Source organism: Capricornis sumatraensis, chromosome 13, assembly GCF_032405125.1.
Source record: "Capricornis sumatraensis isolate serow.1 chromosome 13, serow.2, whole genome shotgun sequence".
In the NCBI taxonomy this organism is placed as follows: Eukaryota; Metazoa; Chordata; class Mammalia; order Artiodactyla; family Bovidae; genus Capricornis; species Capricornis sumatraensis.
This window is the reverse complement of record NC_091081.1, coordinates 60,913,139-60,931,527: the sequence shown is the minus strand read 5'-3', so window position 1 is coordinate 60,931,527 and position 18,389 is coordinate 60,913,139. Positions and strand designations below refer to the sequence as shown.

The following is an 18,389-nucleotide window of genomic DNA, read 5'->3' as shown; positions in this document are numbered from 1 at the left end:
GGCTCTGCTCTCATGACCTAATCACCTTCCCAAAGCCTCACCTCCTATCATCATCATGGGAGTTAGGACTTCAGGATAGGAATTTTAGGGGAACGTAACATTCAGACCACAGAAATTCTCTTCAGGAAGCAAACGTGAAAGGAAAAGGAGGAGGCTGCTACATAACTGCAGAACACTGAGACACTAAAGCAGTAGACTCACCAGCTTATAGTAATAGTATCATAATTAGAAATAGAAATATTTATAAGGTATCTGGGCTTCCCAGGTGGTGCTAGTAGTGAAGAACCCGCCTGCCAATGCAGAGACAGACAAAGACACAGGTTCAGCCCCTGGATTGGGAAGGTCCCCTGGAGGAGAGCATGGCAACCCACTCCAGTATTCTTGCCTGGAGAGTCCCATGGACAGAGGAGCTTGGTGGGCTACATCCACAGGGTCACAAAGAGTCGGACATGACTAAAGCGACTTAGCATGCATGCACGCATAAGGTATCCAGTAAGATAATTATGTACAGTAACAGGGCTACATGTAATAACAGATGTTGACCAAAGGTATTAAATGTTGAACCAAAAGGAAATCTTACTGTTAATATAGTGTAAAAGAAAGACTGTGCTATTTTTTAGTTATATTTTTATTATGAAGTTAATAACATAAGTACACATAAATTTTAATAATGACAAACCTTGTATTCTCTTCAAATACAAAAGGCACAGGATTAAAATATCTTATTTCCTCCATTCTTCCTCCTATAAAGATAAAAATCTCCTGAGCAAACCACTTTATTTTTTATGATTAAGCCCAGAACATACACAAAAGCACTGAACTTATATATATAAATCAGGATAGAGTGTCAGTTGTGAAAACATTTTAAGAACTTTTTTTTTAATTAATTTTTTTTTATTTAATTTTAAAATCTTTAATTCTTACATGTGTTCCGAAACATGAGCCCCCCTCCCACCTCCCTCCCCATAACATCTCTGTGGGTCAGCCCCAAGCATTTAAATTATGTAAAATGTAGAATCCTAAATTTTATATGAAAGAAGATAAAGTTAGAAGTATTTTGGATATAGGAAGGAAAGGAAATGACACAAAAGTTGTTCACCTTTGTGTTCTCAGCACCTTGTCCATTGCTTTGCAGTACCACTCAGCACACAGCATGAATTTCTTGTTGACCTCCAAAACTTCAGACCCCCAAAAGGCAGGCAGTGTCTTTGTATTCCCAGGGCCTGCTCTAGTGTACCTCTCAGAGTCATGGAAGGATAGGGATGAGGCTGTTAGAACGGTGAGTTTTCAACATAATTAGTTAGGTTAGAGCTAAACTAACATGAGAAAATGGCAAAGTGAAGAGGTACAGTTATCAAATTGCAACATCATACTCTAATTGTGGCCTATATAATAATGATTTAGAAAGCTTTAAGTGTTAGAAGCATAGAGCTTAAAGGAACTTCAGAAACCACCTATTATAATCTATTTTATAATGAAATAATCTGCACAGTCTTGTACAAATAGATATTTCTAGTGGGTAGAGAAGGGGAAAGAATACAATAACTAGTAAGCAGCCTGTTTGTAGTACCTGAGAAACTGGGTCTTTATGAATATTACTGGACTTCCCTGGTGGCTCAGACGGTAAAGCATCTGTCTACAATGCAGGAGACCTGGGTTCAATCCCTGGGTTGGGAAGATCCCCTGGAGAAGGAAATGGCAATCCACTCCAGTACTATTGCCTGGAAAATCCCATGGAGAGAGGAGCCTGGTAGACTACAGTCCATGGGGTCACAAAGAGTCGGACACAACTGAGCGGCTTCACTTTCACTTCACATGAATATTATTGGAGATTGTTTTATGACTCTTCACAAAACTAGAGGAGCTAAAGATAAAGTAGAGTGTTAATTTGACTCCTTGAAATCTAGTCAGATAGCTTTTCTACAGAAAATTCCCTTTAGACAATAGAAATAAGAATTCATAATTGCATGGGATTTATTTTTGTTATCTGCATCCATTTAGGCCTTTTTAATCCTTTCTGAAAGGCATCTTAATGCCTGGAAAAATAAAGAAATACTTAGGCAATGCCTTTTGTAATTTTACTAGTTAGATAACTTTCTTTTTTAAAAAAGGAAAAATGTTTAGCATAGCATAATGCTTAAAAAATACAGTCTAGCAAAAGGAATAAAATATTACCAAAATCCTACTATCCTACTATTCTGTATAGCTGTTGCTTATATTAGCATTGGTGCTTCTAATGAAGTGAAATCATGTTTGACTAATGTGTATTTGTGGGCTTCCTTGTTGGCTTAGTGGTAAAGAATCCACCTGCCAATGCAGGAGACGAGGGTTCAATCCCTGCATTGGGAGGATCCCCTGGAGAGGGAAATGCAAACCACTCCAGTATTCTTGCCTGGGAAATCCTATGGACAGAGGAGCCTGGCAGGCTATAGTCCACGGGGTCGCAAAAGAGTCAGACACAGCTTAGTGACTAAACAACCCAAGGAGTCAGAAAATGCCATTAATTAGTTAAACCCAGTTTTACTTTCCAGTCATAGTAGCAGAACCTGATGAAATGTTAAAAGGCCAATTTTATTTTTTTAACTTTTTATTTTGTATTGGAATATAGCCACTTAACAATGTTGTGATAGTTTCAGGTGGACAGCAAAGGGAGTCAGCAGTACAAAACATGTATCCATTCTCCCCAAACTCCCACCACCCAGCCTGCCACATAGCACTGAGCAGAGTTCCCTAGGCTATACAGTAGGGAAAGGACAATTTTAGAAAGCAAAGATCTTTGCTCATTCATCCCTGACTGATACTAGTGTTAAACCTCCAGTCTTTGAGCACTTTTCTTCTACAGCTTCAAAGTTTCTCTTTGTTCTTTAAACAGTCTTCTATTTGAGGTAGATAAATGTTCTGAGTGTTAGGAAAAGAAATCCAAACTGTACTGAAAGATAATAGTCAGACCCACAAAAATCTAAGTGTTGACACAGCTACACTTCCAACTGAGAACAGTAATTGGTGCTGAGGAATGCACATCACTACAAGGGTGAGTGGTAAGGTGGTCTCCTTCAATTTCGTCCCCTGGTTCTTACCACTATCAAAGTCTGCAGGCAGAGAGCCCCTACTGTCCTTGAGCTATTCCTCACTTAGAACCTGTGAATGAAGTAGTCAGAATGAAGTAGTACATGAATATAAAGATTAAGGACCTAAAATTGTTTATACATGCTCTCTCAAGTCCATACTTCTTGAAACCAAGGTTGATGACTTTTTTAAAAAGTGATCATCTTTTTGTATATTCATGATATTGCTTTATAAACTTTTTTCTTCTGATTAATAATAAATTGTGAGAAACTTTCCATCGTGATAATTATACATATGTACATAATTTTAGCAGCTGAATTCCGTTTCATTAAATGAATACACTGATTTATTTAAACAACTGTTGTTGCACAATTCCACTGTTACATGTTTTTCATGATTTTAAGCAATACTTTAGTACACACCTGCCTACCCTTACTCAGTTTATTCCTTGGGAACAAAATATCTTGAGGTACAGTGGGTTAGTGGAATAGGCAATAAAAGAAACAGAACTTTCCAATTTGCCTTTTTCTCCTTATTTCTGCTTTAATTATTAGTAAGGTTGGCTATATAGTTCTTGTTTTGTGATTTTTCTATAACTGTCATTTGCCCATTTTTCTGTTGTTTATTTTTAATTGATTTGGTGGAGATTCTGAATAATAACCCCTTCTATCACTTTCTGTTAGCAGTTTTATCGAGGTATAACTGACAATAAACTGTATATATATATTTTTTCTTTTTAGATTTTTTTTTAGTGTGGACCATTTTAAAGTTTTTATTGAATTTGTTACAATATCATTTCTGTTTTATGTTTTAGTTTTTTGGCCTCTAGGCATGTGGGATTTTAGCTCCGTAACCAGGGATCCAACCTGTACACCTTGCATTGTAAGGCAAAATTTTAATCACTGTACCTCCAGGGAAGTCCCCCTAAACTGCATATATTTTAAAAGTACACGCTGATAAGTCAAGTCATATTTATATACTTGTAAGACTATCACCTCAAGCAAGATAATGAACATATCCATCGTCCCCCAAAGTTACTTTGTGCTCCTTAGTCATCTCCCTACCTCCTCCTCCCATGAGGCAAACACTGAATTATTTTGAATTTTCTAGATTTGTATATAAGCGAAACAGTATATGCCATATGCTCATTTTGTTGTTGTTGTTCTGGCTTCTGTCACTCATACTTACTTTGAAGTTTGTATTACTTTGTGTTTTAGAGTTTATCAATAGTTCTTTTTTATTTCTGAGTATTATTTTATTGTACTGCTATATCATGGTTTGTTTTTCCATTCACCTGTTGATGGGCATTTGAGTTTTATTTAGTTTTTAGCTACTACAAATAAAGATGCTATGAATATTCATCTACATGTGTTTGTATAAACATATGTTTTTATTTCTCTTGAGTAAATTCGCAAGAGTAGAAAGGCTGGATCTCTTTGCAGACGTATGTTTTAAGAAGCTGCCAAACTGTTGTCTAAACTGGTTGTATCATTTAATTTTCTTACCAGTAGTCTGTGTTTCAGTATCTCTGTATCTTTTCAAAATTTGAAATGGGTAATCCTTTTAATTTTAGACTTTGTAATTGGGTAGAGGGCTATTTCATTTTGATTTTAATTTGCCTATCTTTAGTGACTAATGATGGTAACCACCTTTTTGGTACTCACTGACCATCCATATTTCTTTTTCAGTGAATTGTATGTTCGAATCTCTTGCCTGCTTGTAAAATGGGCTTGTTTGTTCTCTGATTGTTGACCTTTGAGAGTTAGGTTTCCTTTGTACACGTGGTGCTCTGTCAGATATGTGACTTGCAAGTATTTCTCCCTGTCTTTGGCTTTTCTTCTGTCTTAAGAGCTTTAAAGAACAGACTTTGAAATTTTTATGAAGTCCAAAACTGCGATTTTTTCTTCTATGGATTTTTAGGTTGCATAATTATATAATCAAGGTAATACTATTTTAAATGATTACTTTTTTTTTTCCTTTGTACTTACAGGCATTTAAAAAATTTCAAATCCATTTATTTTAAATGAGATGCCTGTGAAAGCATCCTGAAAATCACAGAGTTACAGTAGAGGTGCTATTTCCTTCCTCCTCCTTCCCCTCCTCATCGTCCCTGTCATCAAAAACATTCAACTTGTGAGCCATCTGTTCCACTCTGGAGAATTAATCCAAAGGAAAACCTCCTTTAAAAAAACAAATTACGAAAGCACTTACTCACATACTTCCCAGGTGGCTCAGATACTAAAGAAACTGCCTGCAATGTAGAAGACCTGGGTTTGATCCCTGGGTCAGGAAGATCCCCTGGAGGAGGTCATGGCAACCCGCTGCAATATTCTTGCCTGGAGAATTCCATGCACAAACAAGCCTGGTGGGCTATAGTCTGTGGGGTCGCGAAGAGTCAGACTCAGACCGAGCAATTTAGCACTTTCTTTCACTTTTCTTTACTTACATATGGTCTATAATGAGGGAAAATAGAAAACATTGTAAGTATTTAACAATAGGAGAATACATAAATAAACTGTGGTGCTTCTTTCAATGAGATATTGTAAGGCATTTATAAATGGTAATTATACAGTTGTAGAAATAGAAAAAAGTTACATTTAAATTGAAAAACTGTTAAATTGTGTTTAAATTGTGTTTATGCCTTACATAAAATGTACATATGGATAAAGATTAGGAGGGGCATAGAAATATGAAAACAGTTGTTTTAAAAGATAGGTTTGTGAATAATCATTTTTATTGTTTTTATATTTTCTTTAATTCTATTTTGTGTTTTTTTTGTACTGTGTGTTTATGTATCTCTTTAAAGCTAGGATCTTATTCCAGTGTGTTATATTTACCAGTCCCAGATACTGCTTGGCCTTCCAGGCTCTGTTATACTGCCTGACATGAGGTTACCTGTGAAATCAGTTTGTTTCCTTCTTTATGGTTTTGTCAGTCATGTTGTATTATTATTATGCAGTATTTAAAATGTTTTATGCACTTTCTGATCATGTGTTTAATGCTTCCGTTTCATGGCTTAATTTTTCCATTGTGCTTTTACTGTGATGATTAACTAATCATGGACTTGTTTTTTTTCCCAGTTGCCCAGCAGGAGGCTGAAATGTTCAGACGTTACAACGGAACCTTTCCATTACCTGGAATACACCGAAGTCAGGGTGCTTTATGCACCTGCCCTAAACTGCCTCATCAAGGATCCTTTCACACTGATGACTGTGTTCCCACTGAACATTCTTCAGTGAAGATGCAACAAGTGAAACAGAAAATCGATTCTGTCACAGTATGTTTATTTCATTTTATGCAGTAGACAAGTTGGAAACTTTAAAACTATTTCAATCCTGTTTTACACACCCATGCCAATAAATATTAATTGAATGGAAAAAGTGAGTGTTAGTCACTTAGTCATATCCAACTCTTTGTGACCCCATGGACTATAGCCCGCCATGCTCCTCTGTCCATGTAGATTCTCCAGGCAAGAATACTGGAGTGGATTGCCATGCCCTCCTCCAGAAGATCTTCCCAACCCAGGGATTGAACTCAGGTCTCCTGCATTGCAGGCAGATTCTTTGCCACCCGAACCACTAGGCGATTCCAGTAGTTACTTAAAACTAGGCCTTCTTCTACGTGCATAGTTACTTTCTGGTACTTGTTTTAAAATCACTAACTTCAGTAAGCAAACTAAACTTAGGATAATCTATTATGTTTTCCTGGCCTGATAGATTCTGTAACTATCAGCCCAAGACCTGTTTCTCTATTTCAAAAGTATGTGTCTATAGGCACATATCCAGCATGTAGGCACACACGTGTACGACAACCAACCAACCTGGAAAAATACTTAAAATATAAAAGAAACAGCCTTCTTAATATGCAAGAACTAAAAAACAAAGTAGTGAGACTTTAATTAGGAAATGGATAAAAGAAATAAACATGTACTTCCATAAAGAATAGGTGCAAGTGTTTCATAAACGTATTTTAAAGTTCCATCTCACTTCTAAGAAAGGTAGTGCCGCCAAAACCAGATATTTGCTGCAAAGCTGGAAAATAGATGATAAAAATGAGAAGGACAATGCTTGGTTAAAAGTCCTGTTTTAGTCTGTTAGTGATAAATTACTATACAGTCTTTCTCAAAGTTAAGTGGTAAAATGTATTGAGAAGGTAGAACATCCTTAAAAATCCTTATACTCTTTGACCATAATAATTCTTTCACTGAGAATTAGTATTAAAGACATGGACTTCACAGGCCTGTTTTTTGTTGTGTTCCCCCTTTTGGTGCATTGCCTGGCACTTAATAAATCATCCCTTCTTCTCCTCCTTTGATAGGAATATTGACCAGTTTTAAACCAAACATAGGAAGAACTACATTGAGACATCTTTAGTTTGGACTGTATTTTCTACCTCTCTCCTTTTCCTTTTTTATAGAGTTATAGAGTGTGAGTTATGCAGATCACACAGGCAAGGGGGGTTAGGTTTAGTTGGAATATGGGGGAATTTATATGTCTCATGTAAATTTTAGAATATATGACTATAAATTAATGATTTCAATGTTGTAAATCTGTATATTTTAACATTTTAAAATAACTGAATAATGCATTGTGTTCCAAATTTTAAGAGGAAGTATGAATAGATAAATGGAGTTTTAAAACTTAGAGAAAAATATTTATTCAGTAGGGGGGAAAAAAGGTGGCCTTGTCTAAAATATTGCATGGCAATATGACTTCATCTATAGACCTAAGAGCAACTCACAGACAGACATACAAAAAAAAATTTTCCTACAGCCTGTCAGTCTTTACACTGTAAAGCTTAACATTCTGGAATCACCTTGGTCTTGGAGCTTTTTACCTGCACTCTTTTATAGCTGTCATCCTCAGATAAATGAAAGGATGTAAGAACAAATGAAAGTAGATGTACAGGAAAAAAATTTTTTAATGTATTTCAGAAAAATATTTTCTAAGATATGAAATCAAAGGCAAGGGGGAAATAAACTGATACTTTATTATAAGCGAAAAGCTTTTTGTCTTAGAATCATTGATTTATTTAGCTTTTGCTAAACTTTACTTTTAAAAATTATTCAGATGTACGCTTTGGGATTGAGGTAGATCGAGGCTTCCTTTGGAAATGAAAGCCTTGTCTATGTGCTGTGGTTTTGTAAAACCATATATTTCCCGTGTTAAGAGAATTCTTTGAACTTTTTTTCAAATGTTCTCTGCAGATTGTTTTCTCTCAGAATGTAAGTAGTATGTATGGGAGTAAAAACAAAATGTCATCTTTGTTCCCACGGAAGCTCCATTCTATTTACATTTTGCAGGCATTTAGGTTCACTAGATTCCCACCTTTGGTCACAGTGCCTTTTCTCATATTTCCTGAACTGTGTTTTGTTTGTTATTGTTCAATCACTTAGTCTTGTCCGACTCTTTGCAGTCCCATGGACTGTAGCATGTCAGGCTTCCTTGTCCTTTCCTATCTTCTGGAATTTGCTCAAACTCATGTCCATTGAGTCGGTGATGCCATCCAACCATCTCTTCCTGTCACCTCCTTCTCCGCCTGCCCTCAGTCTTTCCCAGCATCAGGGTCTTTTCCAGTGAGTTGGCTCTTTGCATTAGGTGATCAAAGTATTAGAGCTTCAGCTTCAGCAGCAGTCCTTCCAATGAATATTTAGGGTTGATTTCCTTTAGGATTGACTGATTTGACCAGGATTGACTGATTTGACCTCCTTGCTGTCCACGGGACTCTCGAGAGTCTTCTCCATTTCAGTAGACCCCAGATTCCTTTTTCTGTTAGGTTTCTGTTATTTAGTTTATAAGAGACTCTGTCATTGGTCTTTTATGTAGAAGTCTAATAGAGAAAACTGTATTACTTCTATATTATATAAGACTGTATCCCTGATTATACTTCATTCTTTGTAACCACAGAAGGAATATTTTTCTAAGAAAATATAGTTCAAGTTTAGGGTGTGATTTGTGTATGTGTGAATTTTGCATAATAAGTTCAGCTCCTCAGACATTTCATAGGTGTTTACTCATGAATGAGTAAAAGTTGCCAAAAATAGATAATTTGCTGTTCTTGGTAGCTTTATCATTTACTCATAATAAAACTCAGCTGTTTCATACTTAACAGAGCCAGCACTGTGCTACTGCTGCAGCATCACCTACAAGGCTCTGCAACCCAGCGAAGACCTCACAGGTAGACAGAATCTTGAGAGCAGTGACACTGCTCATTCTAAGGTTTCAGACTCAGAATTTTGGTCTTATCAGTATATCCAGAGATCCTCAGAATCTGGGGTACCTGCTAAGAGTAAGCGGTCCTACAAAAAGTTGCTCTCCTATAAACTTAAATACCTTATAATGAAAAGTATACCTCTTCAGCTGCCTGAGCACTCAAGACCACTCTCCCTTTTAAAAATTTACCTACCATCTAGGTCAGTGATCACAGAGTCATAGGGTTTGAATGGGTTTAAAAAATGCTTTAGAGACTTCCCTGGTGGTCCAGTGGAATAAGATTCTGTGCTTCCAGTGTAGGGGGCACAGGTTTGATCCCTGGTTGGGAAACTAAGAATCCCATGTACTGCATATAGTGTGGCTGAAAAAATCTTAAATAGAAATTAATAACTAAAATACTGTATGCCAGTTTTGGAAAAAAAAATGATTAATTTTCTCTATCCCACGGGAGATTTCATCTTATAATAATTAGTGATAGTTAACTCTTATTTCAGAGAAGGCAATGGCAACCCACTCCATTACTCTTGCCTGGAAAATCCCATGGATAGAGGAGCCTGGTAGGCTGCAGTCCATGTGGTTGCTACGAGTCAGACACAACTGAGCGACTTCACTTTCACTTTTCACTTTCACGAATTGGAGAAGGAAATGGCAACCCACTCCAGTGTTCTTGCCTGGAAAATCCCAGGGACGACAGAGCTTGGTGGGCTGCCATCTATGGGGTCGCACAGTCAGACACAACTGAAGCAACTTAGCAGCAGCAGCAGCAGCAACATCTATTTAATTATGGTTAGTACTGACATAACGAATTTCCAGTACTGTGCTGAGTGTTTTACATGTTCATTGTATTTAACCCTCAAAACCATCCTATAACATAGATGCTAGTGTTATCCCCATTTTAGAGAAGATTCTAGTTGAGGCTTTCAGAGATCAAGCAGTGTTGCCAATCTTACACAAATGGAAACATTGGAGCTGAGATTTAGTCCAGGCCATCAGAATCCCATGCCCCAGTCAGTTTTACTGTGTCCTTTTAGTGACTGAGATTACTGATATCCTTTAGATGTAGGGTATGTCCCTTCACAGTTTCTGGATTTGAAAAAAAAAAAAAAAGGATGTTCTTTTTCAGTTCTCTTTTTTTCTAAACTCCACATTGTTAACATTTTTCTCTAGTTCTATACTAGACTGATGATACATGCTGGTTAACTTTAACTGGACTTGAGTATTATTTGTATCTGTTTAGCAGCAAATTTCCAAGTCATTTATTTTATGTTGACTGTGACTAATTTCTTTTTTCGAAAGTGACTTTTTTTGGTCTTATCCCATGAGTTGTAGGCAATTCCTTTCTTTTGCTCCTCCAGTCATATACTTTACTCTTCAGAAATGTTTATTATTAGATTTCCTCTGGAGTAAATTATTAATGTGAGAATTATATGTATGGGTATTGTTATTTATAGAGATAATTCTATACTGCAGTTCAGACTGTGTCTTTTAGATATGTTAGTATTCCAGTACAAAATTTTAGTGTGTATGTTATGTTTATTGAGGAGACAAACTTTTCTCCTGCGAGGAGACACAGGCAGATACATGTGGGCCCTCCAGAGTCTTCTTTGTCAGTGCTTTTTCTTTTGGCAAGTTAGATTTACCAAAGTCATGTCACCGAGTCTCTTAATTTTACCCCCTCCGCAGCTCATTGGAACAGTGCGGAGTGACACCTGCATGTGATAGACTAAAAAACACTCTCCCGGATGTTGATTTTGGTTTTTAAAAAGATTAATAGTTGAATGTGTTAAAAAGAATTGATATTTTTAAATGAAGTTATGGCTGTCTCTTTACTTATTTTATTGTGTTTCTTTTAGGAGGTGATACAAGCCTGTGCAGCGAAGGTAAGTGGTTTTTTTATGCCAGGAAGGCAACTTCAGTTTCCATTGTGATGACCCACAGAATTGAAATGTACCATTCATAGTTTTAATAGAACTTTTGGAAAAACTTCTTCTGATACCTGTTTGTTACAATTGGTGTTGAATTTATCAAGGACTCATAATACTAGAACCTGAGAATTTAGCAAGTAGCTTACTGTTTTTGAAGATTTAAGAATATTAAGGAATTGGGATGTATCAATACTTTCAGTAAAGGGTGAGTAAGATCATTTCCTTCTCTGAGAGAAATACAATGTGATACTTTATAGGTAAGAGACACCAACCCAGTTCCAGTGTGTGAATGGGGTGTAAAGTGTATAAGCCTTGAAATGAATGGAAGCTGTGCACAAATAGTAATAATATATTGTGCTCTGGATTATTTGTGCCTTGTTTCATACTTCCTTTCCCATTTCACTATGTAACAGTCCTGAGAGCCAAGTTAGAGATGATTGTTATTCCACTTTTAGAAAGAAGGAAAATGAAGTTGAGAGAGGTTTAAGTGATTTGCCCAAGACCCCAAAGTCAGTCTGAAAATGGAGATTGATATGAAGAGGCTCTTGGTTGGTAAACAATTGCAACTAAACTATATCTGAGTTGCTTTCAACCTAGCAGCTTTCTTTAGTTTTCTTCCGTTTACCAGCAAGGTTATTTTACGTACAAACTTCAACTCAGTTGTCAAGAAAATAAATTTTATTTAAAAGAGTTGGAATGACACCACTTGTCCATTCTTCCCTCTTATTTTCTCCTGTCCATTTCCAAAATTCAGGTGAATCATGAGATATCCGTTTATTTGTCATATATGGTTATATATTGTCACAAAGTAAAAGGGTGAGGTCTCCGGAAGGGGAAGAATTAAAGTGGTATTAGTACAGTCAAAGCCTGCTTTATGTAATGTCAGTGCAATAGAAATACTGTCTTTACTCAGCGGACACCTCCTACCACGTGGCAGGTGCTTAGAATACAGAAGTTAGTAGGCTATTGTCTCGTTCCACATGAGGCATCTTGTGGAGGAAATGTGTCAGAAAACACTAGGCTTATCCCATCACTGAGCTGTCCAGTATCAGTCAGGACCCATCACTTTTTTACCTAATTATCACAAGTCAACAGGAAATAGAATAGAGACAGGGGGAAGGAAGATGAGGGGAAAAAAAGAGAACAAGCTTTATTCTGACTTGAGCTGCAGATGTTCAGGAAACTTGTTCCTGATAGCAATGATTGGTGTAATGATTGTAGCTCCAAGATTACTAAATGTTCTTAAGTATGTATAGTGTATAAAACTGGAGTCAAAAAATAGTTTATCCTCTTGATTAGCAGTTCAGAGCTATTTCTCTTTATTTTTACAAATATGTTATGTACCCCTCTTTTGTAATGCTGTCTGAATGCCCAAAGAGTAAAGTGTTCTGCACATATTTGGCAAGGCTTTATGGAGAACATCCTCTGCTAATCTGGAAACTTCCTGAGGGTAGAGGTTCATGTCATTCATCTTCGTGTTCCTAGTACTTAACAAAAAGTAGAATAAATTATGATTCCAAATATGACATTTTTGGAAATCAGTCAAGGTATGGAAAGATTGGGCTTCCCAGGTGATGCTAGTAGCAAAGAACCTGATTGCCACTGCAGAAGACATAAGAGATGCAGGTTTGATCCCTGGGTCAGGAAGATCCCCTGGAGGAGGGCAGAGCTACCCACTCCAGTATTCCTGCCTGGAGAATCCCATGGACAGAGGAGCCTGATGGGCTACAAAGAGTCGGACATAACTGAAGAGACTTAGAAGCAGTAGCAGGAGCATGGAAAGATTAACCTACTAGTGTCTTTAGTTATTTTCTTTTTTTATGGCAGTTTTATTGATGGCTTCCCTGGTAGCTCAGACAGTAAAGCATCTGCCTACAATGTGGGAGACCCAGGTTTGACCCCTGGGTTGGGAAGATCCTCTGGAGAAGGAAATGGCAATCCACTCCAGTACTATTGCCTGGAAAATCCCGTGGACAGAGGAGCCTGGTAGGCTACAGTCTGTGGGGTCACAAAGAGTCGGACACAGCTGAGCAACTTCACTTTTATTGAGATATAATACACATACCACAATAGTCATGGTTTCAAAGTGTACAGTTTACGGGTTTTATCATATACATAGAATTGGCAACCGTCACTATTGTCTCTCCAAAAAGAGAGATTATTCCCTCGAAAAAGAAACCCCATTTTCTCTTGGCAGTCATTCTCCATTTCTGGGTAAGGACATGCACACAGGCACACACACGCACACACACACACCCCCAAACAAAGCACTCAAACTCCTGGTAACCAGCAGGAGTGGTTTATACTTTCTGTCTCTATATATTTGCCAACTGGTTATTTAATATAAATAGATTCGTAAAATATATGGTCATTTATTACTGGCTTTCTATAGCTTAGAATAGTGTTTTCTTGAGTCCACTTGATAAGAAACTGATCCTGTCCTGCGAAAGTTCTCATCTAGATATTAAACTGGCATGCTGAAGGAGCAGAAAGAAGATCACTAATCTTAAGTGGGATAGTGAGCAAGTGAGGAAGAGCAGTGTTTCATGACAGGCTGGGGAGAAGCTCAGGAGATCAGGCCAGACTTTTAAACGGTCTTGTAAGCATGGTAATGTAGAGGAGGAAAAGCTTTACCTTCTGCCCTTATAGGTTCTGTGACTGGTCTAAGGATTAAATTGGCATAGACAGATTAACAGGAGAAAAAAAATGCAGTGTTAATTTCATACATATGTGAGCCCCACAAAGATGTGGGATGCCAAAGACTGTCAGTTAGCTGGGACTTATATACCATCCTAAGCCTAGAAAAGGGATGGAGGACTCTGACACTTTTGGGGCAGAAGGCAACTCAAGAGAAGGTAAGAGAAGGAGCTGATTGGTAGACATAAGTCTCTCAGGTGAAAAAGTTGTTCCTAATGATAGATGGCTTTTTTCCTGGTATAGAACCCCATTCTAATGTCTGTTGCTTCTACTCTGTGTTCAGAATGCCTGTGTTTATAGTTTCTCAAAATAATCCTTATGCAAAAGAGGCACATTTTTGGGTGGCATAGTCTACTATCCTTCAGTAAGGAGTTTAGGATATTAGAGAAACAAGTGACTGAGATGTTAAGCTAGAAAGAACGTGAGAATGGATTTTATTTTATTTATTTATTTATTTATTTTTGAGAATGGATTTTAAAAGGCGAGTAACAGTCTTCAGTTCAAGGAAGAGGAGATTGTGGCTTATACTAAGATGGTGTTACAAGGTAAACCGAGGCATATTAAACATTTTAGGAGGGTTTTCTTTGAGCAAAAATCAAATTCAAATTGGTTAGGGCCAAGCCTAGGGTCATTTAGAAGCTTTTCACCAGCAGGAGCTGGGGAAAGACTCCTAGAGAGAAAAGGCAGAAGCAGAACAAGGAAGTTACTGATTGGCTATATTTTAAAGCCCAGTTGGCTATTGGGATTAGTTGTCCTTAGGTTTCAGTGTTGAAACCTCGAAGTATTTACAGGCTTAGATTTTGGTTTGCTTATGTGATCATAGGCCACCTGGCATTAAAGCCACTTCAGTCTAATCCTTGAATTGGTTTAAGAGTTGTAATAATGGGAGTGCAAGCAGTGGACAGATTTAGGATGTATTTTAGAAGTAGATTCAGCACAACATGGTGATGGATTAGATGTGGTGTAAGTGAGAGAAGGAGAAATTAGAAATCACTTCTGTGTTGCTGCTTACAGCCACTGTGTAGATGCTGGTAGAGCTTTTTAATGAGATGAGGACTGCTGGAATGGAGTTTTCTATATGAATGTAGCTGAGAAGTAAGCAATTGGATATTTGAGTCTTGAGCCCTGGGGAGAGCTCAGGGTAAAAGCTGTATTTGTTCTAAACTGTCAGATTTGGTACGATCACCTGGAGAGAGAGTATAGCTAAGTACCTGAGACCCTGAAGAGAGTATGTCAGGAAATCTCACAGGAAGTATTTTAAGAAAGAGGAGTGATAAGCAGTCACATGCTATTGAGCAAATGAGTAAAACGAGGACAGAAAATTGGCAGGATGATGTCCTTTGGTTTCCTAGATGAGTGCTGTTTCAGTGAGTGGTTGAGAGAAAAGCTCAGTTGAAGTGGGTTGAAGACAGAATGGGAGTCGATAAAGCAGAGACTGTGTAGACCATTCTTTTAAGAAATTTTGACTGAGGAGCAGAGAAGCAGCAACTGGAGGAGAACATTAGATGGACAATATTAAAGTATGTTTATTTGCTGCTGGGAATAATTCAATGGTGATGGAGAAATTGATAACGTCTCATGGAGGTGGTTATTGCTGGACTCAAGTCCTTGAAGAAATGAGAGGGAATCAAATTCTGAATGCCAGTGGAGAAACTGGCCTTTAAGAGGAGTGTTCATCCTCTCTGATAGGCACATAGGTAGAAACTATGGGTAGATGCTCAGATAAAGATTTGATGATGGAAAGATAAAAAGAGTTCTCATCTCATTACTTCTAAGACAGTAATTGGTATTAGAAGTCTTCCATTGCTCTCACATAAACTTATAATTTCCAAATTTCCTTGCTCTTTCCTTTGTTTAGAGACGGATTGAATCATATTAGAAATGGTATTGCCTGGAGGAATCTCTTTCCATTAAGCTTTGTATGATTCCTCACAGATGGGATTAATCTGTTTTTCTCATGTTCCCAGACACATTGATTCATACTTGGCATGTTATTTAATTGAGTTTATTCTGCCTTAAATTATAATTAATTTTGCCTATATTCTCAGAATTAAAGTGAATTTCCTCAGGGAGGAACAATTCTATTCTTTCTTTCCTCTCATCTTCCTCTCCTCTCTTCCTTCTTTCTGTTTTTTTAGATTTTACATGGTATTGTTTCCAGCTCTAATCTTTACATGTCTGAATTTCCCTACTTCTCTGTAAGCTTCTTGAAGCCGGAGGACTTTTATCTTTTTTTTTCAATTATTAATGTCATGTGTATTCAGTTCAGTTCAGTCACTCAGTCATGTCCAGCTCTTCGCAACCCCATGGGCTGCAGCACGCCGGGCCTCCCTGTCCATCACCAACTCCCGGAGCTTGCTCAGATTCATGTCTATTGAGTCAGTGATGCCATGCAACCATCTTATCCTCTGTTATCCCCTTCTCCTCCCGCCTTCAATCTTTCGCAGCATCAGGGTATTTTCAAATGAGTCAGTTCTTCGCACCAGGTGGCCAAAGTATTGGAGTTTCAGCTTCAACATCAGCCCTTCCAATGAACACCCAGGACTGATCTCCTTTAGGATGGACTGGTTGGATCTCCTTGCAGTCCAAGGGACTCTCAGGAGTCTTCTCCAACACCACAGTTCAAAAGCATCAATTCTTCTGCACTCAGCTTTCTTTATAGTCCAACTCTCACATCCATACATGACTACTGGAAAAACCATAGCCTTAATTAGATGGACTTTTGTTGGCAAAGTAATATCTCTGCTTTTTAATATACTGTCTAGGTTGGTCATAACTTTCCTTCCAAGGAGTAAGCGTCTTTTATTTTTATGGCTGCAGTCACCATCTGCAGTGATTTTGGAGCCCAAAAAAATAAAGTCTGCCACTGTTTCCACTGTTTCTCCATCTATTTGCCATGAACTGATGGGACCAGATGCCATGATCTTCGTTTTCTGAATGTTGAGCTTTAAGCCAACTTTTTCACTCTCCTCTTCCACTTTCATCAAGAGGCTTTTTAGTTCCTCTTCACTTTCTGCCATAAGGGTGGTGTCATCTGCATATTTGAGGTTATTGTTATTTCTCCTGGCAATCTTGATTCCAGCTTGTGCTTCATCCAGCCCAGCATTTTTCATGATGTAGTACTATGCATATAAGTTAAATAATCAGGGTGACAATATACAGCCTTGACGTACTCCTTTTCCTATTTAGAACCAGTCTGTTGTTCCATGCTGGGTCATATGGTGGTTTTATTCCTAGTTTTTTTTAAGGAATCTCCATACTGTCTTCCATAGTGGCTGTATCAATTTACATTCCCACCAACAGTGCAAGTGCATTCCCTTTTCTCCACACCCTCTCCAGCGTTTATTGTTTGTAGACTTTTTGATGATAACCATTCTGACCTGTGTGAGGTGATATCTCATTGTGGTTTTGATTTGCATTTCTCTAATAATGAGCGATGTTGAGGATCTTTTCGTGTGTTTGTTAGCCATCTGTATGTTTTCTTTGAAGAAATGTCTGTTTAGGTCTTTTTCCCACTTTTTGATTGGGTTGTTTGTTTTTCTAGCACTGAGTTGTATGAGCTGCTTGTATATTTTGGAAATGAATCCTCTGTCAGTTGTTTCATTTGCTGCTATTTTCTCCCATTCTGAGGGTTGTCTTTTCACTTTGCTTATAGTTTCCTTTGCTGTGCAAAAGTTTTTAAGTTTAATCATGTCCCACTTGTTTACTTTTGTTTTTATTTCCGTTACCTCTAGGAGGTGGGTCATAGTGGATCTTGCTTTGGTTTATGTCATCGAGTGTCCTGCCTGTGTTTTTCCTCTAAGAGTTTTATAGTTTCTGGTCTTACATTTAGGTCTTTAATCCGTTTTGAGTTTATCTTTGTGTATGTGTTAGGAAGTGTTCTAACACTCTTTTACATGTATCTGTCCAGTTTTCCCAGCACCATTTATTGAAGAGACTGTCTTTACTCCATTTAATATTCTTCCCTTCTTTGTCAAAAATAAGGTACCCATAGTACATGAGTTTATTTCTTCCTCTCCAGTATTCCTGCCTGGAGAATTCCATGGTAGGAGGTTACAGTCCATGGGGTTGCAAAGAGTCAGACACAGCTGAGTGACTAACACTTTAGCTTTCAATTTCAACTATGGAATCAGAGTCAAAGATAAAATAGAAGAACAAAAGATGCTCCTAGTGCTCTTATCACTTAAGAAATGACAACAGTTTTAGGAGTTCTGTGCCAAGAACCAGGGCCAGAGACCTATATGTATATATTTTTCTATTATTTCATACCCCTGTTTCTAGATTTAAATATGGGTATTGAGTTTCTTACTTTTAAGCCCATTATTCTATAATTCTTATCATCAAAAAGTCAGTTACATTTGAGAAGTCTTGAATATAAATACCACCTTAAATTTGGGTAAGGTTTTAAAACATGCACTGCTTTCATATGTATTAATGAGTTTGACTTTTTATAAGGTTATACCAGCCATTTACTTAACAAATGTATATA

The 18,389-nt window shown here is 37.5% G+C and overlaps 1 protein-coding gene across 1 annotated transcript in view; it reads left to right on the top strand.

Annotated features, from left to right (window-relative positions):
- Positions 1-18,389, top strand: part of AHI1 (Abelson helper integration site 1) — a 232,452-nt gene that overhangs the window by 81,580 nt on the left and 132,483 nt on the right. Inside the window, exons 17-18 of the mRNA XM_068984959.1 lie at positions 6,147-6,343; positions 11,132-11,158. Of these exons, the coding sequence (XP_068841060.1) occupies positions 6,147-6,343; positions 11,132-11,158 (224 nt within the window). The remainder of the gene's footprint in view (positions 1-6,146; positions 6,344-11,131; positions 11,159-18,389) is intronic.